At 41.2% G+C, this 27,855-nt stretch overlaps 1 protein-coding gene across 5 annotated transcripts in view; it reads right to left on the reverse strand.

The window, feature by feature from the left end:
- Positions 1 to 27,855, reverse strand: part of Dgkg (diacylglycerol kinase gamma) — a 157,056-nt gene that overhangs the window by 120,621 nt on the left and 8,580 nt on the right. For 3 of the 5 annotated variants that reach the window (XM_076867245.2, XM_076867244.2, XM_076867242.2), the window contains exons 2-6: positions 24,446 to 24,522; positions 16,659 to 16,824; positions 16,032 to 16,094; positions 6,721 to 6,891; positions 2,749 to 2,798 (exon numbers count right to left, since the gene is read on the reverse strand). In XM_076867245.2, coding sequence (XP_076723360.1) covers positions 2,749 to 2,798; positions 6,721 to 6,891; positions 16,032 to 16,094; positions 16,659 to 16,824; positions 24,446 to 24,522 — 527 coding nt within the window. The remainder of the gene's footprint in view (positions 1 to 2,748; positions 2,799 to 6,720; positions 6,892 to 16,031; positions 16,095 to 16,658; positions 16,825 to 24,445; positions 24,523 to 27,855) is intronic. The other 2 variants (XM_076867246.2, XM_076867243.2) reach the window with 1 other exon arrangement.

Here is a 27,855-nt window from a genome sequence, read left to right on the forward strand (position 1 = left end):
CAAAGTTAGCATCTTATGCGTAGGCATCATCTAAGATGTTTGTAGTAAGATTGTTCTGGGGGGATGTGTGGGTGGACTCAAGCAAGGTTGAAAAGTATTACCTCCATCAGGTTGAACGTCAGATCAAAACAAGCAAGCTAAACCCCATTAGGGATTTAAAAATTACATTTCACTTAAATTAAAAGAGTAATCTATAGGAAAACTACAGGATAGGGCATTAGGTAAAGGCAAGGAAGTGGGTACAAAGGTGAGGTCAGGGATTGGCAGAAGTTCCAAAGGAAAATAACTTGTGAATCTACTCAGGTCCAAGATTCAGTGAGAAAATATGATTCAGAAAGTGAGGAATAGATCCAGTTGTGGGCTGTGTAAATAAGAGAGTGGGTGAATTTCGGGAAGAACTGGTTCTCCAATGCCTACCCTGGTCAGGCCACAGTTGGATAAAGGGTCATAGAGTGGTAGGGTCTGTTGTGTGTCATATTTTAAGAATGGCATTGACAAACTGGAGTTTGTGTGGGGCAGGCGTTTACAATTGCCTCATGAGAAACAATGTATGAACAGGGACACTCTTAGCTTGGAGGAGATGTTGGGGAGATGCGACAGCACTTCAAAAGCCTGTTGTATGGAACTGATTTCCACTTGTCTTGGTCAGCTACAGAGGGTAGAGGGAAGCTGAAGGATGGAGAAAAGGAAGAACTCCAGGATCAGACTATACTTTGGCCTCCCTGTCGGGCTGGGGAAGTGTGAAGAGCATCAGGTCCTAGCAGAGAGACAGAGAGATGCCTTGTGTGCAGGAAGGTAGCTCTAACAGTCACCCCAGCAGTGAAAGGCTGTCTTGAGTCCCATCATTGGGATGGTTCAAAAAGAAGATGGAAGTCCATTGGCCAGGGATTCGAGGTGGGAAGTTCAACATGACAATTCTTTTCAGACTTATTTCAGTCCACAAATGTCACCTGGAAAATATATCTGGGCTGGGCGTGGTGGTGCCCACCTGTAATCCCAGTGACTCAGAAGGCTGAGGCAGGAGGATCACAAGTTCTAGGCCAGTCTCAGCAATTTAGCGAGGCCCTAATCAATCGAGTGAGAACCTCTCTCAAAATAAAAAGGGTTGGGATGTGGCTTAGTGGTAAAGTGCTCCTAGTTCAATCCCTGGTACTGGGGACAGGGGAGGAGAAAATAATACATTAGGAATTGAACCACTCTTGACCACTGACAGTGCTTCCACTCCGTGCACGGTTGCCATGATTTCATGCCTTAATTATTTTCATCACCTCCTAACTGGTACCCTTGCTTGCAACCCCTACAGTCTATACTCAACACAATAGCTCAAGCAAGCCTGCTAAAATAGAAGTCAATCATGTCATTCTGCTCAAAATCCTCAATGGTTTTCCATTTCCCCAGAGTAAAAGATACACCCTCTAATTACCCAGAAAGCCTGATAGACTCGGTAAAGTCCCCCCAGCACCATTCCATATCTTCTCTGATCCTATCTTCTATTACTTCCTTACTCTGACTCATCTGTTCACTCACTCTGGTCCAGTCACACAGGCCTCCAGTGAGTCCTCTAATACCCAAGCACCTCTTAGGACTTTTGCACTGGCTGTCCCCTCTGCCTGGAGGCTCCTCACCTAGATGGCCTCATGACTGACTCCCTCACCTCCTCTAGTCTCTGTTCAGAACCTCCTCCCCAGAAAGGCCCCTTGACAACCTTAGCCAAAGGTGCAACTCCCTCCATTAGCTTCCTCTCCTGCTTTTATTTTTTTTGTAGCACAGATCCTTCCTATGCTGTTTAATGTCAATGCTTGCACCTGACTGAAAGCTGCCCGAGGAGATGAAATTTTGTCCGTTAGAGACATTGATGTATCTCCAGTGCTTAGAATAGTGCCTGTCATCCAGGACACTCAGTGACCAAATGCTTGCTAGTCTGGAGCTCTCTGGTTGTTCCCTCAAATGCCTCAACCCACAACACTGCCATGTGGCTGGAGGAGTCCCACACAGGCACCTGGGTTTCAAGGGAGTGGAGATAATTCTGTTGGTCAGGTGAACTTGTTCTCTTCCATCCTGTCTCTGGTCTGACTTGGCCCCTTGCATTTCAACCTCACAGCCTTCCCATTACTAGGCCCTGATTCGAGGTGTCAGTCATGGCCATAGGGTCTATCTGATGTTGTGAACCTCCTTCTCATTCTACCTTCTTCCTTTTCTATTCTTTCTCTTACTTTATGGTCCCTGAGCTGTCCCTGACACTTGCTGAAGGGGCGAGGTGAGCCACAACCTTTCTCAGGTGCAGTGGGATGGGATCAAGTGCTCAGAGCAGGCAGAACCAGGCTCTCAGCACTGGGGAATGAGAGGAAAGCAAGGGTGACAGCAAAGCACACCAGTGGTCACCTCCCTTCCTCTCTTTCTTGCCCTGGGCTTGTTGCCTCACTGGCCTGCTCCTCTTGGCTGCAGAAAATTTCAGGGGAAGCTCGTGAATGGGGAAGTTAGATTAGATGAAATACTAAAACATCTCTGCAGTCCGAGATTTTATGATCCCAAGCTTCTGCAATGAAAAGATAAATTGGGCTTCACCCTCTGCGAGGCTGGCTCTTTGGAAGTAAAAGCAGGGGTTCTGCTCAGATTTCTGCAGCCATTATTAAGACACTGTAATTCCCGTAAAGATGGAATGGAGAATTTTCAGATTCTTCCTCCACCTGCTCCCCGATACCCCACCCTTTCTCAGATCCAGCAGGGATATTTGGAGTGAGAGCTTACCGCTTGGTCCAGGAGTCCGTTCTCATCTGAGTCATAGAGACGAAACATGACTGCAAGAAACACAGAAGTCAGGCTTGAAGTGTCCTCCAGGAACTTGGGATGGGCTACCAAGTTTTTTGGGTCAGTTCTGGCTGGCCATCACTAGGATGAAGCTGTTGTAGTCAGTTCACCCACCCTCCAAAGTGCACAGTCTGGCTCTCTTACATAGGGGACATGAGGAAGGAGAAACAAGCTACTTGGGTTTGGATCTGTCTGGGCATTAACTCTGTGGCTGATGAGATTCAGGTCACAGATGTGACCTCTGGAGGGCAAGCACACCCTCGGCATCACTGGAACCCACTCAAAGCAGATGCCCAGGTGGTTGTGGGGCAGAGGTATCAGCATTATAGATGGCCTTTGTTTCCATTGTACTTAAAAAGAATGTGGAATTAAGAAGATTTTAAATGCTGGTGTGTCCCACCACTTCTGGAGTTTCAAATCAGTTATCACATCTTTGGGCTCAGTCTCCTTATTTGTAAAATGTGAATTATAGTAATTTCTTCCTCCTAGAGTTATTTTGAGGATTAGAATATAATTGATATACCATACTGACAGTGCTTAGAATGTGCTCAATGGACGCTATTTATTTTATTAACGAACATTTATATATTGCATTTAATATGAACCAGGTACTGTTACATGTACTTTATCATTATTACTTAATCCTCAGAAAAAATCTTAAAAGGTAAATACTACTCCAGAAGCTATTTCAGGTTGAGGATTCCTTATCTGACATGCTTGGAACAAGAAAAGTTTGGGTTTTGGATTTTTTTAAATTACAATATGTGCATACTCACAATGAAATATTTTGTGAAAAGAACCCAAATTTAACACAAAATTCATTCATATTTCATGATACATCACCTGAAAGTAATGTTATATATTTTTTTGTGTACTTGTGTTTTGACTGTGACCTATTATCTGAGGCCAGGTGTGGAATTTTCCTCTTGTAACATAATATTGAGACACAAAATGTTTTGGATGTTGGAGCGTTTTAGATTTTGGATTTTCAGGTTGGGAATGCTCAATCTGAATGTCTGTTTTGTTTTTGAATGTCAAGGCATTATTTGGAAACATATGTCTTCAGTTATGTTCCAGCTGTAGGGAGGTGATGTATATAAAGAAAATCTGGGGAGCTGGGGTTGTGGCTCAGTGATACAGTGCTTGCCTAGTATGCCTGAGGTCCTGGGTTCAGTCTCTGGTACCACATTAAAAATAGGAACAAATAAAATAAAGGTATTGTGTCTACACATATATATGTGAAAATCTGGGAAGGAACTTTGAATTAAAGACTAAAAGTTCATTTATAGAACCTGGAAACCTATATTTTATTCACCCAAAGGACAGAGATGGGCTCCCTGTGGCCTCTGAAGTATGCACGGTAGGAAACAGGGCTAAACAGTTTTTCTTCTTCCTCTTATTCTTTAAGCTCCTCATCATGCCTGCTTTCTCTGTGGAAACTCCCCCAGGTGACCCTGTTCTCAGGTAACCCCTTCATACATGCTGGTCACCCCGAGTTGCCCTCTAGATGTTTTAGTAGGTTCCTGCATTTTGTCTCTTTTTCAGTGGTATGTACCGATGGAGACTAGGTTCTTTGAAAGTAGAACCATGGGCTTCTGATTCTTTGTGACTCCTCTGTCCTGGTCAGAATGTCCTGGTCAGCGGCATGCGGTGCATGCTGCTTACTCCCTGTGCAGATGGTCGAATAACAGAAGGATGGAGCTTCCCATTAACCTTGTGCTGGACTCTGGGCCCAGGTGACTGTCTAACAAGCACCTCTTTAGGGTCCTACTGGGTATGAACCATAGAACTAGAAGGAGCTGAGGGAACAGCCCCACCTTCAATGATGGGCCATCGGGCAAGTCTTTCAACCTTCCTGTGCTTACATGTAAAACGAGAATAATCCTATCAACCTTCTAGGGTTACTGTGAGATGAAAATGACAAAATGCACTTAAACTAAGTAGCAAATATAAGGTGTTTAGGGATGAGAGTATTACTGTATTGGTAATAGCTGAGATTTCAGATTATTACTTCCCAAAAGGCACATGCTTGGGTTTTTAAAAGAAAGCTTGTTCTCAGGGAAAGATTTGAACTGATGTCTTTAAATTAAAAATGAAAATGAAAAAACTCTACAGAATATGTGGCCAAATTACTATAACCCAAATTTGCAAGGAAAAAAATCGGCAAAATGGAGAGGGAAACAAGAAATTAAAAGAGAAGAAAGAGACATAATAACCAATGGCAACATACGGACTTTCTTTAGATTTGGATTCAAATAAATAATTAAAAATACATACATAATTCAGAAAATGTGAATCCTGGCTGAATATTTGACAATAGCAAGGAATCACTGTCTTTAGATGTGATAATAGTGATGTGGTTCTATTTAAGAAGGAACTAAAACAGTGATTTTAGAGGCATATGCTGAAATATTTACAGATGAAATTGTATGATTCCAGAAATTTGCTTGGAAATAATTTGAAGCAGAGGGAAAGGTTGGGAGGTATTAACAAAACAAGAACGACTAGAAGTTGATCCTTGTTGGAGCTCAGTAAGACCTATGTGTGTGTTCACTACTCTTTACCTATATCTATCTTCAAGATTTTTTATAATAGGGCTGGTAGAACACACAGAGGTAGAACACTCATCTAGCATGTGCAAGGCCCTGAGTTTGATCCTCAGCACCACATAAAAATAAATAAATAAAATAAAGATATTGTGTCCACTGCAACTAAAAAAATAAATATTGTTTAAAAATATTTTTTATAATAGAAACTTTGAAGTTTCTTTACATTGCCATTTCAAGACTCAGACTGAGAGTCACTAATATGAAGAATTTGCTACCTTCACTTTGGTTATTAATAAACATAATGCCTAAAAGTCAAAATCTAGCTCAATGTTGAAAATAATTTGACATTTCACTTTTAACACTAGCCAGCAGAAAACAGAAATCTGCTACATTTGCTACCAAATTAGCACTTAAGACTTGCAATTGTTAACACCTCAAACCTATGGGGGAGATTTTAAGCTGGGCTAATGAGCAAACTGTTTCATTTTGTTTTTGGCAGGGTTAACCTTTGGCAGACTTCCTGTGCTAATGTTTAAGTTTGGTTGGCTAGTCTCATTACTAAATGGAATTTCGACATTTGCTATAAAGTATATGTTTTTTCCTTCCTGTCTACTTAAGGTCCCAAGAGAAGCAAAGACAATAGGTACTTTTTAACAAGGTCCCATCCTCCCCTGATCTAAAAAGCATGCCCGCAGGCTCCAGAGGCCAGTGAAAACAACTCCTGGGCCGAGTCCTCTTCAATCTGCAGGCTCTCTCTGCCCCAGCTCTTACTCTCTTCCTGAAGATCTGTTTTTGAAACCATCTTTGTAGCACCATGAAATCAAGTTCAATTCCAATTAATTAATCCCCTTTCTCCAGAGACCAAAGAGCTTGTGGGTAGAGAGTGGGGGAGAAATGGAAATAAACCTTACCATGACAGAGGTCGGTTAGAGCCCGAGGGAGAGGGGGGAATTCCTCATGAATTAGGGGAGGAAAGGAGGTCAGATATTGAAGATTTTTCCTTGAAAAATCCATCAGAAAAGGCAGCAGCTTTTGAGTTAGAGGCTTTCAGAAGGCCCTGCCAGCCAAGCAAAGGAGTCTTGACCCCTGGATGAGCACTTCTCCCCTTTCCAAATTCTGGTTCTCACAGCCAACGACTTAGATGCCCTTCCTACCCTATATAGAAGTGACACTGTGTCTTAGGGTGGGTTTTAGGAAATGTTCCTATCCCTGCTGGCAGAAGGACAGAGGAACCTCCCCCAAAGAGGTAGGACCCATATCCATGAGCCTAGATCAATCTTCAGTGTGTTCAAGAATGATTGACAGGATCCCAGATCCTCCTCTAGGAAATAACCAAAGCTCCCTTGAGAGGGTGAATACTTACACTCTAGTTTATCTTGAGGTCTCCCCGTCTCCAGCAGGGAGAGGTAACACACCACATCCTTCAGGTACACTACGGGGGATTCTGGGCTTGAAGATGGAGCAGCTGGTGCTCCCAGGGGGGTTGCAGCCACTTGGTTTTTAGATGGTGCTTGCTTCTCCACCGTTTTCAAGTCTGCAATGGGAAAAAGGAGAGCATTCAAGGACACTTTCTATTTAGTACTAACCCTCTTTGTTTCACCAGTCTCTTTATGGTAGAGGTTAAGAATTTAATATTGGTGTCTCAAAAGCTTGAGTTACATAAACATGATCAAATCAGTGGTCCTAGAGATCCAGTAAGTGGAGGTCATACTCTCTGGACCTTATTCTGACCCTTTTAAGAGTCTATTTCCTTGTAAGAAATCCATCTATTCTTGGGAACTCTTCAGAAAAGATGATAGAGACTCTTGATAATATTAATAGTCTATAGGTGAGTGTCATTTAGTTTACTTTTGGAGAACACACTCAACTTGTAGAAGTAATTTTGGCATTTCAAGATGGCAAGTCATCAGTAGTCACTTATCAATATACTCATACTTTTATTCTTAAACTCATTTAAAGACAAAGAGATAAATATTCAATAGAGAATGGTAGAATTGAAAGTCGAATAATTTCCAGACACTAGGAAGAACTCTGACTAATTGCAAGCCTAATTAGTTGAATAAAGAAAATGTAGAACATGACTTATTGTTAGTTTGGATCTGGAATGTCTCCCAAAGGCTCGTGTGTTGAGGACTTGGTCCACAATGCAGCAATGTCAACAGGTGGGGCTTTGGGACAGTGACTGGATCATGAAGTCTCTAATGCCATCAGTGGACTAGTCAGTCTATTGGTGGGTTCATAATTGAAAGGAAGGTGACAGAAACTGGAAGAGGTGGAGCCTCTTTGCAAGGAGTGAGTCCTTGGGAGTCATGCCTTGGGGACTATATTTCATCCACCAACCTCACTTCTCACTTCAAGGAGGTGAGGCCATCTGTTCCAGTTCTTCTCTGAGATGATGTTCCACCTCACCACGGGCCCAAAAGCAACAGGGCCAGGCAACTATGGACTGAAACCTCTGTGGATCAAAATAAATCCTTCCTCTTTTGTTTTTCTTCTCAGGTATTTTTGTCACAACAATGGAAAGCTGACTAATACACTTATTGTAACCCAAGAATACAGTAAGTTTTCCCTCTAAAATTTTCCCTCTTAGAATTCTTTGTTTCCTCCATACTGTGTTCTAGTTCAGAAATATAAGATCTAATACTAATAAGAAAATCAAGCAGCGATATTTTACTGTGTTAATTCTATTTTTTTTTTTTACTTTTTTGGGGGAGGGTACTAGGAATTGAACCCAGGGGCACTTTACCACTGAACTACATCTCCAGCCCCTTTTTATTTTGAGACAGGGGCTTGATAAGTTGCTGAGGATGGCCTCCAACTTGTGATCTCTTGGCTCAGCCTCCCAGTCGCTGGGATTACAGGCATGTGTCACTTCATCCAACGTGAATTCTACTTTTTGAGGTACCTTGAGTGTCTTCTCTTGTTCCTCAGCCTTTCAGAAATGATACCCATCAGAAATGATTCACTTTATACCCAGCAGATCCCAGAAAACAACTGGGAAGAAAAAGAAGACTGGCAGTGGGAAATACATGTTGTGTGTCGTAAAACCACCAAATAATACAACATTAGCAAGTAATGAGTGCTGAAGATGCACACAGGTGTGCAGAGAGAGAGAGAGAGAGAGAGAGAGAGAGAGACCGCCTTGATAGTGATACCTGTGGGAGAAGTCCATGTGGCCTGTACTGTCTTCATTCAGAGAACCAAAGAGCCAAGTAATGGGGGTCAACGTTCCATATCAGGCCAGAAGAGCTGTGTTAGATGGAAGCCTACCAGGTCTTGGGGCTTAGACTGTGAGTCTGAAGGGAGTCAAAGGGATAGTAGGGGAGACAGATGCACTCTGTGTGCTATAAAGGACTCCAGGAAGAGACCAAGATGGAGCTTGTAACAGTTACAAAATAAGGAAAGGATGTTTCATTCTGAAGTCTCAGGGGATCAGATCTTTGAACATAATTTCCTACTGGACAGGACCCTCAATAGGTATAGAGAGATACAACCTTTATGAAACTAGAGTGGAAAGCCTCAGGGGTGAGATGGAACTACAACTGGATGAGATAAAAACTGGGATAGTTGTCGGGGACAGTTCCTGTGGCCTAGGGCTGTCCCCTGCCCAAGGAAAGATGGGGCTTGGTTTTGGGCCAAATCAGCCACCTTTGGCGTAAACAAGTTTGTGCCTGTACCAGGAAGTCCACCCCATTGGCCGGTAGAAACCACAAGAGCTCGGGCCCAGTAAATGCTTCCTGTCTTTCCTATTATGTGTCCACAAGGTTGAGATGTGACCTCCTCTGTGATTGGCTCCTATGTCCTATATATACTACGCACTTTCTTGGTACCGTGTTCCTCTTGTTGCGCCTTCAATAAAACCTGTCACAGTTCTGCCGGGTCCTTGTCTTTCTTTTGTTCGACTCTGCTGGTCGGAGTCGATATATAGTGAGATAGGGGAGGATTATAATAAAATTATATATAAACAGAAATATTAAAACCACCAGTGAAGGAAAAGTCATGGAAAAATATAGCAATAATGTAGAAGACAAATGAGAGAAGTCCTTTATTCTGAGTCGTTACTTATATCCCAAGTTTTTGCTATATCCTCAGATTATTCATCCATTAGAATGTTATCAATGATTTCAACTTTGACTAACATGGACACACACACACACACACACACACAGAAAGAGAGAGAGAGAGAGAGAGAGAGAGAGAGCGAGAGAGAGAGAGAGAGAGAGAGCGAGAGAGAGAGAGAGAGTGCCTTGATAGTGATACCTGCTGGAGAAGTCCCACCTTAAACATCTAAAAATTGGACAGAAAACATGAAACAATAATTCCTAGGGCATTAATAACATGTAACAGTAAATAGTGATTCCTGAGAAGATGGAAAACAAATGAAATGAGCCCTACAATTGTCACATCTTACTATTTGGAAAGAATTCCTGGGCTGTATTAGGGGAGGGGAAACCCAGGCAGACCTGGCTGTCTCTCTGAGCTGAGATGGGGTTGGGAGAATGGGGAGCCCAAAGTGGCAGAGGTCATACAGCAGAGCGTTGGAGCAGAGGAAACTTCACAAGAGAGAATTTCAGACATATATAGAAGGTCCCCTTTGTAGAACAGCATTGTTACTCTCAATTTTTCAGCTGAGTGGTGGTAGTTAGCGCTATGGTGTGAGGAAGCTTGCTAGTTACCTGGGGAGGGGAAAGAACCAGGATTAGAAAAACAAGCTCTGCAATGCAAGGAGAATCAGGAATAATGTCTATTCCTGTCATCTAGGTAGATAATCCCTGTAACCCCCAAATCATCAGCAGAGGACTCAAGAGTTTTTCCTTAATAGTGAAGCAATATTGGCCTTTCTGTTTCTGCCCAAGAAACTTAAAAGCTAGACCTCCCCTATCAAATTATTTTCAAGTAACCTAACTATACCCCAAAACAAATCTGTCAAAATGCAAAAATACATAGTACCTAACATTTAGAGAAGGAATAACATGAATTCTGCAGAAATTCTCCTAGAAAATTTAAGAGGTAGAAATTCTACCCACTTTATTAGACCAGCATTATTCTAAAGCCAAAATTGAAGAGGATACAAGAAAAGAACATGCATATCAATGAACATAAGTACAAAGTTCTTAATACAGTTTTAGCAAATTGAAGCCAAAGAAATTAAATGAGACCAAAGAAATAAGGAGATAGGTTATGTTAAAGGATTGGAACCCCCGTTATGTTAAATGTTAGTTCTTTTTGATCTTGAGTTAGGAAAAGATTTCTAAGATATGATACCAGAAGCTCAATGTATAAAAAAGACAGAAAATTATGAATTGGGTTTCATAAAAATTAACTATTTTTCCTTCAAAGACAGAGAATGAGAAGACAAGTCACTGAGAGGGAGGAAATATTAGCAAGTCACAATACCTGGTAAAGAACTTGTATCCACAATATGTAAAGAACTCTTAAAACTCAATGAAGTCCAATTTAAAAATGGGGAAAAGATTTGAACACTTTATTAAAGAAGATATACAGCCGGCAATTAAACATATAAAGAGATGTGCAACATCATTGGTCATTAGGGAAATGTAAACAAAAACCACCATGGGATACCACCACATGCACAGAAATAGCTAAAAATAAAAAGACTGTCATTGGCTGTTGAGGATATGGAGCAACAGAAATTCTCACATATGGCTATTAGATATGCAAAATTGTTTGACCACTTTGGAAAGAGTCTGAAAGTTTCCTATAAAGTTAAATGTATAGCAATACCTACTATATTAGACTATTCATTCTATTTCTATTCAAGAAAAATGCAAGTTATCCTAACAAAGACTTGTACAAGAATATTCATAACAATTTTATATGTAATAAGAAAGAAAAATGTCCATCCATAGATGAGTGGATAAACAAATTGTGGAACATCTATATGCTAGAGTACTAGTTAGCAACTAAAATATTCATACACACAAATGGATAAAGCTCTAAATTATAATGCTGAGTGAAACAAGGCAGACCAACAAAAGTAATGGTATAGAATTCACTTTATATAAAATCCAGATGATGCAATCTAAAACACAGTGGCAGAGAGCAGCTCAGAGGTGGGAAGGTGGGAGAAAGAAATTATAAAGAAAACTTTTGGAGATCATGGATATATTCATTATATTGATGATTGTACTGATTTTTACAATACGTGTCAATTTATTCATGTGCAATATATATATACATGTGCAATTTATTTTATGCCAATTTTACTTTAATAAAACTTTTTTTTAACTTGATTACAGCCTTTCCTGAAGATCCTTGCATCACTAGAGCTATGCGTGGATCTTGAGCCATTGTTCTAGTTTTCATTGAGTTTAGTGTTCACTCCTGTATGGAGATGCTGTGACACTGTCCCATTGCTCTCCTTCCTCCTTATGTCACCTTTTATGAAATATCCCTAACCTATGTCCACCTGAATACATCCCTCAGGTCCCACCAGTAAAAAACAGTCAAAGTCCTTTTCCAGATCACAGAGGTTCTTTCCTGGTGCCATCATAAATCCTTTCATGTGAAGGTTCTTGGGTGGCCCTGCCTGGTTCCACTTTCTTCCCTAATCTCTGTATTATTTATTTCCTTCCATTTGGAGATGTAACATAATGAAAATAGAACCAGGTAGGAAGCAGGACAGGCACACTTGTACTGCATTTCTGCTAACTTTTGTATGATCTTGCACAAATAAGCTTACTTCTTACAGCCAACCTTGCTATCTTCATCTATCAGAGGAGACGCTTGCATTAAACTGATGCTTCTCTTAAGTCTTGAGTGACAGAAATTTTTTTGAATACAATGTTAAGTGAAAAACAAATCTTGATCCAAAATTATACACACAGTCTGATCCTGATTCTGTAAAAAAATAAGTGGAAAAATCCTACAAGGAAATCTCACACACACACACACACACACACACACACACACACACACAATTGCATCGTTGTATTTTTGTTGCTTCTTTTCGTTTATTTTTAAGACAAATTTTAAGAGAAGCTTCAGTTCACAGTGAAATTGAGGAAGGTACAGAAATTCTTTGCACACTCCCTGCTCCCACACATGTGTAGCCTCCCTCCCATGTATCCAGGTCCCTCACCAGAGTGGCTGGAACATTTGTCGATGAACCTATATTGACACATCATTATCATCTGAAATCGATAGTTTGTTTGCATTAGGGTTCACTCCTGTTGTTGTACATACTGCGGATTTAGATAAATGTGTAATGACATGTATTGTCACGTTGTCACATCAGATGGGATAGTTTCACTGCCTTAAAATTCCTTTGTGCTTTGCCTATTTATCCCTTCCTCTCCAACCTCTAACAATCACTGATCTTTGTTGTTCTCTTTTCTTTTTTCATACTCTTCAAATTTTCTATAATGTAAGTAAACTATTTTTATAATTGAGGAAAACTAAAAACAATAGAACAGAAACTCTCCAAAATAGGGCTTTCCCTGAGACTTCAACATTCTGAATTGCTGAAATATCTCAACAGCATAAGAAACGAAATACAACCCAGGAAACTATAGCTCTTCATTTTGCCCAGGTCCTTCCTGAGCTGACATCATGACAATGACAGATTGAGCCAATGACTGGACTCTGTGAAAGGCCATCCTAAGTGCTTTATAGAGACAAACATGCACTCACTAGCTCTGGAATGAATAACCTGAAGAGGGTTGTGCTAGACCTGAGCTTGCAGACTGATCTGAGAGGTGAGAGGTCATATCAAATGAGAATCTAGTTTCTTCTTCTGGCTTCTGCCTGGGAACCAGGAAAGGGCTGGGATTTTCAACAGATGGTCTAATCTCTGGTGATTCCAGGACTTGGCTCCTCCCTGCTGGCAGAGGCCCTCTGTGTGGCATCTGCCTGGCCATGATTCTTGTTTCTGAAGAATAGGGGCATTTAATTAAGACATCTATTGAAGGGGGCCTAGCAGAAAAACAATTTTCTCCTTTAATCCTCAAGTCTCAGAAAAAAAGATGAAAAAAAAAAAAAAACCAAAACAAACAACAACAACCAAAAAAACCAATGTTATATATTCCCCCTGGGCCAAGAAATCAGATAATTGGCCTTTCATGATTTGACCACATGATTTTCTTCATAAGCCAGGAAAATGGCGCATCACAAATCACTTCTCCAGGAGAAATCTTTGGAAGTTTCTCTTTTAGCTCTATAATGATGTAGCTATTTAAAATAAGCATGGTGGTCCATAAATCAGCCAACTTCCATTATGGTTATCCACTGTCTTTTCTCAAATATCACATAATGGCTTCTCTGCTGTAAGTTCTTCCTTGATACCTCAAAATCTTCAGCCACTAAAACATATCTAAAACAAACTTCAAGAATGAAATGTAGTTTCTCCCCTATTCCTCTTGAGGTACCAGATACTTGGACTAAGAAAGTCTCTGGGTAAAGAGCTTGGGGCAGGGTGTTTTTCACTATTGATTTTCTTTTTAGGAGTTTAAAATCCCAAAACTTTTATTTTTCCCCTTTTTTCTTACTATGAGGATGATTTCTGTCAGAATATGTCTTCTCTATTCCATGTAAGACTTATTTATGTCTTAAATCCATTTTATCAAGGGTCTCTGGCCTGAGCACGGGTGGGAGAAGGTAGAATGCTGAGCAGGCATGTTTGAGACTACACTTTTATAAGGTCTTATTCTATTGTGGTCCCCAAAGGCATCAGGAAACACTCATGCTCTTCATCCTTGCTCTCTGAGGCTCCATGAGCAGCCTGCAATTTAAAAAGCATACAGTCGCAGAGGCCACTCTCCTTTCCAAACCATGCTCTACTCCCATTAATAGTGAAGTTTTAAAAATCTCATCTCTCCTTTAGTGTTACAATGAAAATTCCAGAATCCTTCTAGTTTTCCTTTTAGGTGTGACTGGAATAAAGACTAAAACTATACTTAGTCCACTTAAAGAAACTATATTCCAGGATCTCTGTAACAATTAGTTCTCTTTCTCCTTCAGTTGTAGTATCTCTTATCTGTCTTGCATATATATATTCTTCATATATATATGAAGAATATAATAAAACCACATTCTTATTCCCTAGGCACATCCCAAGTGCTTGAATTCACCATCATGTACCTATATTTTCTATAAAATAAAATGTATAGCAAACAAGGTTCAACTCTCTTAGGTTTATATTTGTAGCTTCAGGAGCAACCTGGGAGAAAGAATCCATGAGAACAGGATGCCCAGCTGACACACTGGTGGACTGAGGATGCAGACTGAAGGAGAGTTTGGCAGACCATGATGAGTTAAGAATAGAATATACTTCTGTAAGGCGGTCTGAATCATAATGGCTAATACTGTTGAACTGAAGACTAATGTTATATGTGTCAGGCACTGTTCAAAGCATTCACGTATCTAACTCACTTAATCTGCATATAACTTCATATTATCATTTCATTTTACAAATGGGACACCAAAGCATAAAGACATTGTTCAAACATGCCCCCCCCACCCCCGCCCAGTTTCAGAGTTAGGTAATGTCAGAGCTGGGAATCAAACACAGGCAGTCTAACTCTGAAGTCCAGATTCTTGACCAATAGGCTCTATTGCCTGATAAAACTTAGGTTGGCAATGACCAGGAAATTTGTATTGGACATGAGGATGGAAGTCAAAGATGGTAATCTTTGCTTCTTCCAGTTTTCTCAGGAGCTTCTTGCCTTGGGTCTGGGCCTGTTAATAGCACAGAGAAATGGCTTTCTACTGATAAGTGTATCAAGGAAGGTTCCACATCTGTCACAGCCCAGGGGAGGGCCTGTGAACAGCAGGCACTACAATAGCCCCATTAAGCATATAGCCCTCATTGTTCTTCCAGGTACTAAAAAAATTGGCACCTTTACATAGTAGTAAAACAAACATTAGGCACCTCAAGAGAAACCACTGCTTCCTCTCTCTTATATAATCTTCTCATATATAATCTCTTAGAGCCTCTGTTCCTCATGTGTGAAGTGCTATGATTATGATGATTAGAGGAATATGTAATAAAAAGGTATATGGCAAATATATCTTCAAAACGATTGTAGCTGGCTTCCTCTTGTTAAATTTATTAGCAACTCTCCAATTTATATAACCAAATGTGTAAATTATTTATTGTCAAAAGTCAATCTTGGGCTGGGGTTGTGGCTCAGTGGCAGAGTGCTTGTCTTGCACGTATGAGGCACTGGGTTCAATCCTCAGCACCACATAAAAATAAATAAATAAAATAAAGGTATTGTGTCCATCTACCACTAAAAAAATATTTTTAAAAAAGTCAATCAGGGCATACTTCTACTCTTGCTATACCCTCTTCATCCATCCATTGATAGAATCACCTGTATCTCAGCCTTTGAGCCAACCCTGTGTGTGTGTGCACACCCAGGAAAGCACACCCACCCTTCTCCTGAGAATGCTTGCTGTCTCTGGGCAGGCAGACCTGTCAGAGGTAACATTTGATCCAGGACAAGTGAAACAAGAACCTTTACCTAATCTTGGAATGGCAGAACATTCAAATGGCAAGAGCCCCAGAGATGAAGGTTCTGAAGGCAACATAAGGAAAGATCTCTTTTAGCTATACAATTGTGTGGAGACAAAACTGGCAGTTAGGTATCCTTGCTCTCCCCAAGGATGAGTACTCCCCATATCTTCCCCAAATCTTATATTCCAAAGACTCACCAGTATCAGGGGCACAGGCCTCGTCTGCTTTAGCAGCATTATCTGCATTCTGTACATTAGAATCTGGGAAACAAAGAGAGTTAAAGGTCACCTTATGCCTTCCAGCTTCGTACCGAGAGGTAAGGGACCTTCCCACGTGAAATGTTCATTCAGATTGTGTCTCTGTTCCTGGGTTACTTTCAGTTTGGTTCATGCTCACTGATTGAGGTGGGCTGTCTCTCCTCTTGCAGCCCAAGCTCCAGGAAGATAGTAGCCATGCCTTCTCCTTCCTACGCTAGTCCTCCCTGGACATGGGCTGAATATGCTCTATTTATAAACTAGAATCTTTGCTGAGGGCTTTTTTCCTACTGCCACTTGTTAGTCTGTGTTCTCTCTTCCCTGCATCCTACCCTCCAATCCTAAGGGGCAGGAATTATTCTCATCTTTATTCTCTTAACAAGGGAGTCATCAAACAGGACTTCCTGTAAGGTCCTACAAGAAAGGAGTCCTGGTCCCTCGATCCTCATTCTCACCCCATGGGGAAGTTACTATGCACAGGACACCCTCTCGAAATACAGCTTGTGTTTGTGACAAGGTCTTTGGAGCTGCTTCACATCCTCCCACCTTGGGGAAAACTGGTCCACGTACCTGGGCCACTGGGCTCGCTGCTGCTGGCTCCCTCCTTTGGGTGGTCAGGAGTTTCATGTCCGGGCTTCTGGCTGAAGGCCAGGAAGAGGTGTGTGCTCAGGGGCTGAGGAAGGTCTACCTCCAGGTATGCTCTCATGAACAGCTTGAAGACATCATAGCTAACTGGCTGAGAAGGACAGAAAGAAAAGTCAGTGGAGGGAAGTGAAGGAACAGGGAGGAAGGAAAGATGGAAAAGGAAGCAGGAAAATGGTCGGTGAGACAAATGGAGAAGGAAGCGAAGGAAGTAGAGGTGATGGGGACAGGAGTGAAAGGGCCAGGGAGGTGACAGAGAATGACAGGCCTAGGGAGCCGGAGGTGGGAATGTAAGAAAACACGGGCAGTTGCATATCGGGGCTCAACGGGGCGCCAAACCAGAGTGGGATTATGTAACAAGATAGGATGTGGCCTAAATTTGGATAAAAAGTGGGTAATCGAGTGAGCTGTGGAGGTGGAGGGCTCTGCCTTTGTCTGGGAGGAGTATGGCTTTAGAGAACAGGGTCTCGATTAGTGCCCTGGAATCCAGCTGAAAGGAAGAAGGACACAGTTGAAAACACGATGAAAAGAAATGGTTCCTCTGTGGTATCTCGATTTTCTTCTTGTGCCCTAAAGGATGTGATTCCTCAGTATTCAGGTTTCAGAAAATAGGAGAGACCAGGAAGAGAAAAGGACAAGCTCCACCCTTCATTACTTTCATCCTTCTGATCTTCCCTGGACAGATCCCAAGATGACAGGGGATTGTGTGTGTCTGGCTCAGCTGCTTCTCGAAACATGTCCTTGGGAAGGTTTTGGGCACCAGGAGAAGAGTAGGAAGCCAAGGACAGAAGGTAGAACCAAGAGACATGCCAAAAACTAGACCCTTTCCCTGCTGCGTCTCTCCCGGTACCGCCTGGCTTCTGGTCCCAGGCTGAGAGCATCCGTGCCAGAAAGAGCTGCTGCACTCAGCAAACACTCGACAACAACGACAACAACAGTGTGCAGTGAGTCATCACTAGCTGTGCTTTCATGGCATCAGATTCTTCATCAAATCGGCAGATGCTCCTGGAAATCAGCCTAGGAAGCACTACTTCAAAATCTGCTGTGCTGGTTTTTGTGAATAATAACAGCCATGAGAACAAAATCCCCTTGCGGGGAGCCTACTTGGTGCTCCCATCCAAAAGTTGACCCCTTGTCCACCCTGGGAGCTCTGGGAGCCTTCTCAGAACCAGGAGCAGACTTGCATGTGAATGGTTAAGTTTAGGTTCCAAGTCTTGGCCCTACAATCCAATGATCCCTACCTACCCCACTAGGAGCTCATCAAGCAATTTGTGTCTAGCTCCAGGCAGGACTGTTCTAGAGATCTCCTTTGCTGGGGGGAAGAAATCTGACTGTTTTAGATAAAGAATAAGGAAACCAAGCACATGCAGATTTGCATTTATTGTGACAATTATCCATCTCTGTCCCTTTTCTTTTCTGGAGTCTGTGTCTCCCTGGTTCACGTTCTTTCTGTGCCTCTCTATCTCACAACCACATCACCTCAGAATGACCCTTCTTCACACATCCTTCTCCTTTTTTCCAGTACAAAATCTTCTCCTCCTACTTCTGAATGTGACCCACCCATGGTGACCCCTGCTTCCACTGGTTGCATGTCCGTCTCTGGTTGCATCTTCCAGCATTTGCTTGACTTCTACCAGCAAGTTTGCTCCATGGTCACCGTTCTGAAGCAATCGCTGTCTGCTGGAACTAGTAGAGCATCCTTCTTACCCTTTCCTTCCCATTTCCCAAAGAGACCATGTTAGCCCCCCTTACCGCTTTCATCCCATTCAGTTTGGGCACTAGCCCTTTACCTCTGAACCTGCTGTCTTGAAGGTTGTATATGCAAACATCTCTTTTTAGACTTTCTAATTTTTTGGCTTCTTGACAGCATTTCAGTCTTCCTTGTTGAAACTCTGTTTTCTGTTCTATTTTGGTTCTCTTCATTCTCTATTTTGATTTGATGGAATATTTGCTAATGGCGTTCATTAACTTGTTTCAAAAAGCTCTTTTGCATTGTCTTTTCAAACTATTTTAATTGACAGGACTGTTTTAAGCTGTAGTTTTGAATCCCAAAATGTACTGTTAATTTCTTGGTTAATAGTTTTGAGAACTATTGAAATGATGTATTTCTGGAAAACAGATTTACTAAATGATTTAACAAAAAGCTAGTTTGGTTAGACAAATTCTAACATTAGGCTGTAAAAAACAAAATAAGTGTGAGACTCAGGATATCTGCTGATGGTCTCAGATCTATCACATTCTTTGAGCCCCAGTTTCTCTTTTCAACAAGGTAAGGTGGCTGGCTAGAAGATCTCAAGTTTTAAACTTTAGCTTCCTCCCTAAACTAGCCAACAACAGAAATTCTCCCAACATTCTAGACTCAGCTTTGAACTCTCAATGACCAAAGACTATTTATTGTCCCTTCCTTCTGTCCACTGTTCCTTGGTAATGTCTGTCATATCTGAACCTTTTCCATGTCTGTTGCTCCTGCTGCCATCACCAGTTTCTGACTTGTTTCATGAACCTCATTGGGACCGCTGCAATACCTCTCCAGGGCTTCCTTCCTCACCTCCATCTGTTGGTCCTCCCATCTGTCTATCCATGCTTGCCAGGTTGACTTCCTAAAGTGTGATTCTGATAAGATTGCTTCCCCACTCAAAAATTTTCCATGACTTCTTTTTTTTAATTTTTATTTTTTTGTAGTTGTAGATGGACAGAATGCCTTTATTTTATTTGTTTATTTTTTTGTGGTGCTGAGGATGGAACCCAGTGCCTTACGAAAGCTAGGCAAGTGATCTACCACTGAGCTACAGCCCCAGCCCCCCAAATTTTCTATGACTTCTAATTGCCCAAGAAAGTGTTGCAATCCATGGATGTAGTACTGTATGTCTGTACTACACATCATAAAATACATGCAAAAAGAAACTAGATGAAATAAAAATGAATATAAATAGGAGATCTGATATGTAGTGTTTCTATGATCCAATGGATCATTCTGTGGAGTTTCTGAGAACTTGGGATTCACAGCCTCCTGTATAATCCACTCCAATCAGAATTTGTAGCTACTTCAAGCTCTCAGACAATTCTGGTATTTTCTCCTGTCATTCCCTATGTGTAATTATGCACTCTGTTCATGCTGGTCTCGGGGTTCTTTCCTGGCCAAGCCTCTGTGAACTTCACTCAGCATAAACCACTTCCTTCTCCATCTATCATCATTTTAGCCAGGCTTTAAGGTCCAATCCAGCTACCACTTCCTCCAGGAAGCCTGACAGGCTCTCCTGTACCTGAATTCCTACACTTTGAACCCTGGTTCCTATTTTGTGACACTTGTATATACTGCTCTGATTAATCTAGTTATCTGTGACATATCTTACTTTTTGTACTAGATATAGAGTTCCTAGAAGGTAGAGATGCTGAGGTATCTGTTGTATTACATTTTTATATTCCCTAAACCACCAATCATGGTGCCTTGATAGGTTTTTGAATGGATGATGGGTTCCTAGTTGGTGCACTTCAGGAATGGCCTTGTGCCTGGGCTGAGCACCAGTGCAGAACACACCATTGAATCAGACATAGGTTCACACCTTCAAGAGACCCGGTGTTACATATACCAGAAAGATATTGAAATAATAATATATAGTCAGAAGTGGTGAGTTCCATGAGAACTGAGAAAACAATAATAATGAAACTCATGCCCATTTATTCATGTCCCTATCCCGGGGATCAGAATGGCATCGAATAAATGGGGGAACACAGAACATTCAAACCAGAAAAGGCTCAGAGGGGACTGGGACTCCTCATGCCATGCAGGCTCAGGAGATTCAGTGATTTGCCCCAGCTAGTTAGTGGCAGAGTAAAACCTGAAGCCAGATCTTTACTGTCTCTGTTACAGATTCCAGGGTTGGCAAAGTTCTACTTGTCATTCCCCGCAAGAACCATAAGTTCAGTAAGTCACTGCATGCCATCCTCAAAGGATATCTGGGTTACAAGAAAATTGTTGATAAGCACAGGCTAGGGGCAGAGTAGCTACTTAGTAAATGCAGAATGTGTGAGTGGGAGGGGGTAGCTTGGTATTATACCCAAACTACCTAACAACCACTAGGAGGTCCACTGGCAATTCTTGGAGTGCCATGGGAATGTTACTACACCCTCTTTGTCAGGTCCAAGGAACTCCGTTTTCCCCCCAGCAGCAGCAAATTCCATGCAGGAAGCAGCTGGGCAATTGCAGCTGTTGCAACCTATTTCCAAGAGAACAGGTTCATCTTACCCAGGTGAAGAAGGGAGGAAACTGAGAGAGAGGGCTCACCAAGCATGGGATTTGAATTCTCAGGATGACATGCCAGCCAGACTCTTATTATAATTTTTTGGATAAAACAAATTCTGAAGGCTGGGGCTGTAGCTCAGTGGTAGAGCACCTGCCTTGCATATGTGAGGCACTGGGTTTGATCCTCAGCACCACATAAAAGTAAATAAAGATATTGTGTCCATCTACAACTAAAAAAATTTTTTTTAAAACCCCACAAATTCTGACAACATAAATAACTTGGTCAAGATCACAAATATGTGACAGAGCTGAAATTTGGGCTCTGGTGTGTCTTGAGTCTAGGCTCACAGTATCACCAAGCCACTTGCCTATTTTGCTCTGCTGGTTTTGAGCCCTCCCTAGCTGTCTGTCACTGGTTTAGCCTCCAGAGGATCTATGGTGCTGATAGGCAAGGGTACATTCATGATGGCCAGATACAGCCTCACTATTCTGTAAACTTGGATTCCTGTCCCAGCTTTCCTAGCAATCTGCCCCTTCCCACAGCTAATTCTTTTCTTGTTGAGACATTTTAGCAGCAGCAAGCCATCAAGCTCAGGAGAAATTAAACCCTTCTTGTTTTCCTAATCCCATGCCATGACATTACACCTACCAGAAGTCAGGTGCTCTTTGTGAAAGAATGAAATCAGAGTGACAGAGCTCCCTTGGGATGCAGCAGTGCCAGGCCTACAAAGAATGGGGGCCAGGTGTGATGGAGGCGGGGGTGGCCACGTGCTCTCAACAAAAAAGCTGCCCCCACTTCCGAAAGCTCCCGTGGTGTTCACACCCGCGGTGGCCCTGACCAAATTGTTCCTCCCATGCATCAGTCCCTGGAGAAAACAGGCTGATTAGCAGCCCCCGCCAGCCTTTGTTCCCATGCTTTCGGCATTGGGGGTGGAAGGTGTGGGGCAGTGAGTTCTTTGCTGGCTCTGCCATCTTCTCTGCATGGCTTCTCCTCAGGAATGTTCTTTGAAATGGTGTATTCTCATTCTCTCCCCTGTTCTGGCAACCTCCCTTCTGCTTCATTCTCCCAGCAATTAGTGTCTTTTAACTCCTCTCAGGTGCCCCCCAAGAGAGCACGGGCTCTGTTGATTCACTCCCAGGGTCCAGCAGAGAAGGCATTGACTCAGGTTTGTTGAATGGATGACAATGTGAATAAGTAAGTGGCCAGCCTCTCCCCAAGTTAGTCCTTCTGATCCGTCCCTTTTCTGGCCCTCATAAAAAAACCCAGGAGCAGGGAAAAGATAGCTGAGTTTAAAGCATCCTGGCGAAAGGGTGATAGAAGAGGAGTAGTAAAGAGTGCAATTTTTTAAAGTGTCCTGTAAAGTGACACTGCAAAAATTGCCTCATGCTCAAACTTAAAGATTTTTATGTTTTGTTATCTTCAGTTCACAGATGAGGAAAGTAAGGCTCAAAGGGGTGAAAGCTCTTATAAGATCTTGTTCTGGTTGATGGCAGAAGTAGAAGTTTAACCTAAGACTACATGACTCTGGGGTCATGTCTTTTGAATTTGACCCTGTCGGTAAAGAGTAAGTTCTGGAAGGAAGAAACTGTGCTTCTTCATCTTTTTATCTTCTGTAGTTCCCAGTATAGTGCCTGGGCACCCAAGAAATGTGCATTGAATTTGGAAATAGAAGTGGTCTTGCATTCATTTATTCATTCAACAAATATTTGTCAAATGACTGTTATGAGTCAGATACTCTTCTGGGCACCGGAGACACAGCAATGAACAAATATATTCTAGTAGGAGAGACAAACAATTAATTAAGTAACTGATATGGTGTGACAGATGGTGAGAAGCACTAAGGAAGAAAATAAAGCAAAGCAGTTGGACAGGAAGGGTCAGGGAAGAGGGCTTCAAATTTTGGGTAAAGAAGGGGACAATCACCAAGAAAATGACTTGAGTGTAGATGTGAAAGAGTTGAGGTGAGGGAATGAACCTCGTGGAGATGTTGGGGAGGAACATTCTAAGAAGAAGCCACAATAAATGCAATGGTACTGGGGCTACATCAACACTGACCTGCTGGACAGCACCTGGGAGGCTAAGCTGGCCGGAAAGGAACAAGAAGGAGGAGAGAAGTAAAAGGTGAGGAAGTGCAGATTGTAATGACCTTGACCTGACCTTTACTCCGAATAGGGGGTGAGGGAACTCTGGGAGATTGTCAGAAGAGTAGTGACAGGCTCTGACATAATTTAACAGATTGCTCTGGATGTGTATGAAGAATAGATGTTAAAGGAAAAGGGAAGAAGCAGGAAGTCCAGTTACAAGACTCTTGGGATAATCTGCGCAAACTACCATGATAATATAGGTAAGGATGGTTGTGGTGCCGGTGGTGAGATGTGGCTGGATTACGGATATATTCTGAAGGTAAATTTTGAAGATGTATTTGATGGGGGCTATAAGAGCAAAAGAAAAAGCCAATGATGATTCCACAGTTTTAGCTGAATAATTTGAAGAGTGGAAGTGACATTGACTGAAAGACTGCTGGGAAAACAAGTTTTATGGGGGAAGATTAAAGATACTAATTTAGCTCATGGTAAGTTTGAGATTCCCATTTGTTTTTTTAAGTGGAAAATGTCAAGTGTAGGGGTAAGGGGAAAACCAGGAGAGTGTGGGATCCTGAAACACAATGAATGTTGGGGGAGGATTTGACTCACAGTGGCCAAGTCCACTGGGCAAAACTGCTATTGGATTTAGCCACGTGGAGGTCTCTGGCCATCTGGACCAGGGGTTTTCGTGGAGGAACAGGAGTTACACACTGAAAAAAGAACTTTCAAGAAAGTAGAGAGAAAAGAAGTTGGAGATGAGTATAGGCAAATCTTTTCCATAGCGTTGCTATCAAGGACATGAGAGAAATGGTAGCTAGAGGGGAGAAGTGGAGTCAAGAGAACACTTTTTAATATAGGAAAAGTAATTCTGTTTATATGTTAATGGGAAAATTCTAATATATGTAGGAAAGTTGGTATGAAAAACAGAAATAGAGAGAGAGAATGGGAAAGGAACTGGGGAAGATGTTTAAAGCAGTGCCTGAAGACAGGCCAAAAGAGGGTGGGATTGAATGCACAAGAGGAACCATATTCTCCTAGTAACAGGAGAATATGGTGCATGGGTCAGTAGCTTGTGAAGATCTTTTCTGACTGCTTTAATTTTCTCAGTTATTAGCTGAGAATAAGGGGAGTAGGAGGAATGAAATACTGGGCACAGAGGAGAAGGTGTGATGTGGTCTGCAGGAAAATCGGAGGGATGAATGGATTTTTGAAACAATGCCAGATTGCACTGATGGGTCACTTGAGACTTGAGGGCGAAAAAGAAAAAAAAAAAAAAAGATCAAGGAGCAAGGTCTTCAAGGCAAGCTAAGCCTCTAAGAGGAAAATAGATTATGGAAAGCCTGGAACATGGGGATTTTAAAAAGGCTTAGAATGGAAATGTTCTTACCTCATGTGGGCCATACTGTTGGAGGCTTCCGCCCTCATTAAATTCAGTCAAGACATCCTTTATCTTCTTGGAGGAATCTGGAGAGACACAATCCACATATGAAACTCTTGTGAGCAGCTAATGAAAACTGAGCCAAGTAAATTCTCACTGTCTAAGCATGGTTATGATGGAGCAGCCTTCAATCCCAGGACAAGATGGACACACATCCCTTATTCAACCTTCTACCCTCTCATTCCTTAAGTTTTTTTAGTTTATTCTCCCCTCTGATGTCTGAACTATCTTTCTGAACTTTTCTTTCTAAAACGGAAACAGTGAATTTCCCTTTTCCCAGGATAAAGCCTAACCCCCTTAGCTTGAGTTCAACATTTGGTGATGTGCTCAAGCCTAATCCTTTTCTCCCATTCAGCCTACTTTTCAGTCACCTCTAATCACATTTTCAGAAATCTCTGAATGTACTGGGTACTTTCAAGGTCTTACTTCTCTTTCTTGCAAACTCAATTTTCAATATCCAGTTCACAGGTCTACTCCTTTGTAAGGTCTTTCTTTGCACTAGTCAGAGTAATCATTCCCTCCTCCAGGTCCCCCACAACTTGTACACAACTGTGTAATAGCACTTACAGTATTATAACTATAAATTTATCTTGTTCATCTGTTGCCTAGTTTTACTTTGGGAGCTGCAGTTGGCTGGCGTCTTTATATATCAGACCAAGATCTAAAATATAATCAATGTTCAGAAAAACAATATATAGATGAGTATACAATCATTTGAGTGGAGATTTTAAAACACTAAAAACTTTGCTAATTTTATAGGATGGGTGAGTATTAAGGCCCTTGTCTCTGTCCTTGGTGCTGAAACATCATTACCCACTAGGGCATGTTGGTTTCTTCTAATTCTGGGATCCTAATATCTCTACCTCTCTTTTCTTGATTTTTATTTTCTATCTTGATGGGGGGCGGAGTTTGATCTATTCATCCTGACACAAATACATAACCTCAATTATGTTTCATAATTAGCATGACTGATTTAATATTCTTATGGCAGTTCTATTATATTTCTGACAGCCAAAACTTTTTCCTCTGGAAGTTAAGCCTTCCCCTGCTCCTCATGCTTTCCCCTCAGCATCCCCTATATGTTATATATATATTGAATTGAAAGAGTAAAAAAAAAAAAAAGAAAAAGAAAAAATACTTAGATTATTCAGGAATCATGGTAAGTGAGAAAATTCTGCTTTCTACAGGAAATAATTCAGAAACTACTGCAGACTTCTTTGGGGAGGTTTATAAAGGAATTGGGAGTCAAGAAAAGGGATTCAATAACTATCATTAAAAACACATTGTGAGTGCATCCCGTATAGTTATCAGCACTTTAGATATCAAAGAAAACCAGGGTTTTCTATGACCTGCTTCCTCTGTCTCCAAGTATTGTGGATAATTAAGAGCTTCTCAAGCTCCATTATTGCTGCTATTTAAACATCTGAGCAAAGGGCAATGTCATTAAAAGCTCACACAGTGTTCCTTGTTGTTTGGGCTCTTTGTACAGAGAATTATGGTCTTGTGGGCCTAAGTAAAGTAGACATACTTGTAGGCTGGGCTTTCACCCTGGTTTTGCTGACTTGGATTCTATCAAGCAGAAGTTATAATCATTGCAGTATTGAGACATTTGAAATGCCACAGGAAAATGCTGCTGTTGTCTAAAAATGGAAATTTCTTTCTGAAATTCAAAACAGATGTTGAAAAACTAATAGCTCAGTAAGATCCTGGCAGCAGATGCCAACAATTTGGGTTGCTTCCATTCAACTCAGAAATCACTATGGAGTGTCAGATGCTATAAGGTACTGTTAATGAACTAGTGGGAAGAGGATCTGAATAACCGTGATAATATTAGCTACCCCTTATTGAGGATGTTTACCTGTGTATTCTCATAAGATATCCCCTACTAATCCACACAAATTTAGCAATTTTTTTTCAGTTTAAAAATGAGGGAGTTGAAATTCAGAGAAATTAAGTGATTTGCCCAAGAGCCAGAGTTTTAGCTCAGGTCTTCTCCTGCTCAAAGTCTATGTTCTTTTCCCTTATATGTCATTCACTATGGCTTTCCAAATAATTTTTAACAAAACAAAAAGTATAATTAATGCTGTAGAAAGGATATGAAGCTCCATGAAACACAGAGCAAGAAAGTAGTAAAATTAAGATTGAGGCCGAGACTGAGTCTATCTTCTCAAAAGGATAGCATTTGAGCTGGGGCATAAAGAATGAGTCAAGTTTTGAAAGGCAGACATAAAGTGGAAGGAGTATTCTCAGAAGAGACAGAACAAGCAATTGATGCAGTTGTTCTGGGCACCTCAGAACATTTTTAAAAAGTTAGAATCAGATAACATTTTAGGGCCAGCTTTATAGGGATCTTTAATGCTGAGTTAAGGTTATTGATTTGAATTGTTAAAGATTTTTTTGGATTGTGGAATAACATAACAAGGTCTTTGTTTTCTACGGCCACTCAGGAATCAGAATGGAATAGAGTTCAGAATTAGGTCAGAGCTCAGTTCCATGCTATGTATATTCTAATTATTCTACAAGCTGTTAGACTATTTAGAAACACCCCCCCCCACTCACATATTTTAGAATCTATTTTAATGGGAGGTTTTCAGTTCAACCAAAGTGATCAGATTTCAAAAATGCAAATTTGAGCACATAAAAACCCTGGTATTCTTTCTGCAATAGTAGTATAAAGTGAGCATTTCCGTCTAAGAACCAAGGGAGTGATACTCTTTTGATGTTATCATCACATTTATCACATCACATTTGGGAGATTCTACAGTTCACCCCAGCAAAAATCATTTGGCCCTAAAGTGCTATGACTCTATTTTTAAAAATACTGCTTTATATTTAGTTAGGATATGTATAGACATACATATTTATCAAATTTGCATTTAACAAGATATTTTAAAAAGAAAAAAACTGAAGTCATTTATTCTAAGATATCTGATGAATAGTCTAAATTTTTTTTTAAAAAAACAATACAATCCAAAAGACTTCTGACTAAATTTCTATGAAGGATATTCCTCATCATGATTTACCTAAATTTGTTTTATGGGCTTTTATAGGCTTTTTTTTTTTTTCCAAAAAAACCTCAAAAAACCTAATTGTCAAATTTGAAACTCATTACTTTCTCTTTGGATGTCCCCTGATATTTTATGGCAGTTTTCTTCTCAGAGGGTTTCTGGGCTGGGTTTCTCTTTCCATGAGGAATGAGTGGGTATTATGCATGACTAATCCACTTCCCTGATCACTGCTCCATTTTGTTTCATCTTAAGACAGTGAAGAACAATGAAGAACTTCTTTGGAGCATTCTCTGATCTTATTTCAGATTCCTAGTAGCATAACCTCAGTAGAGAACTCTGTGGTCAAAGCCT

The sequence above is a fragment of the Callospermophilus lateralis genome, chromosome 10 (assembly GCF_048772815.1).
Source record: "Callospermophilus lateralis isolate mCalLat2 chromosome 10, mCalLat2.hap1, whole genome shotgun sequence".
NCBI lineage: Eukaryota > Metazoa > Chordata > Mammalia > Rodentia > Sciuridae > Callospermophilus > Callospermophilus lateralis.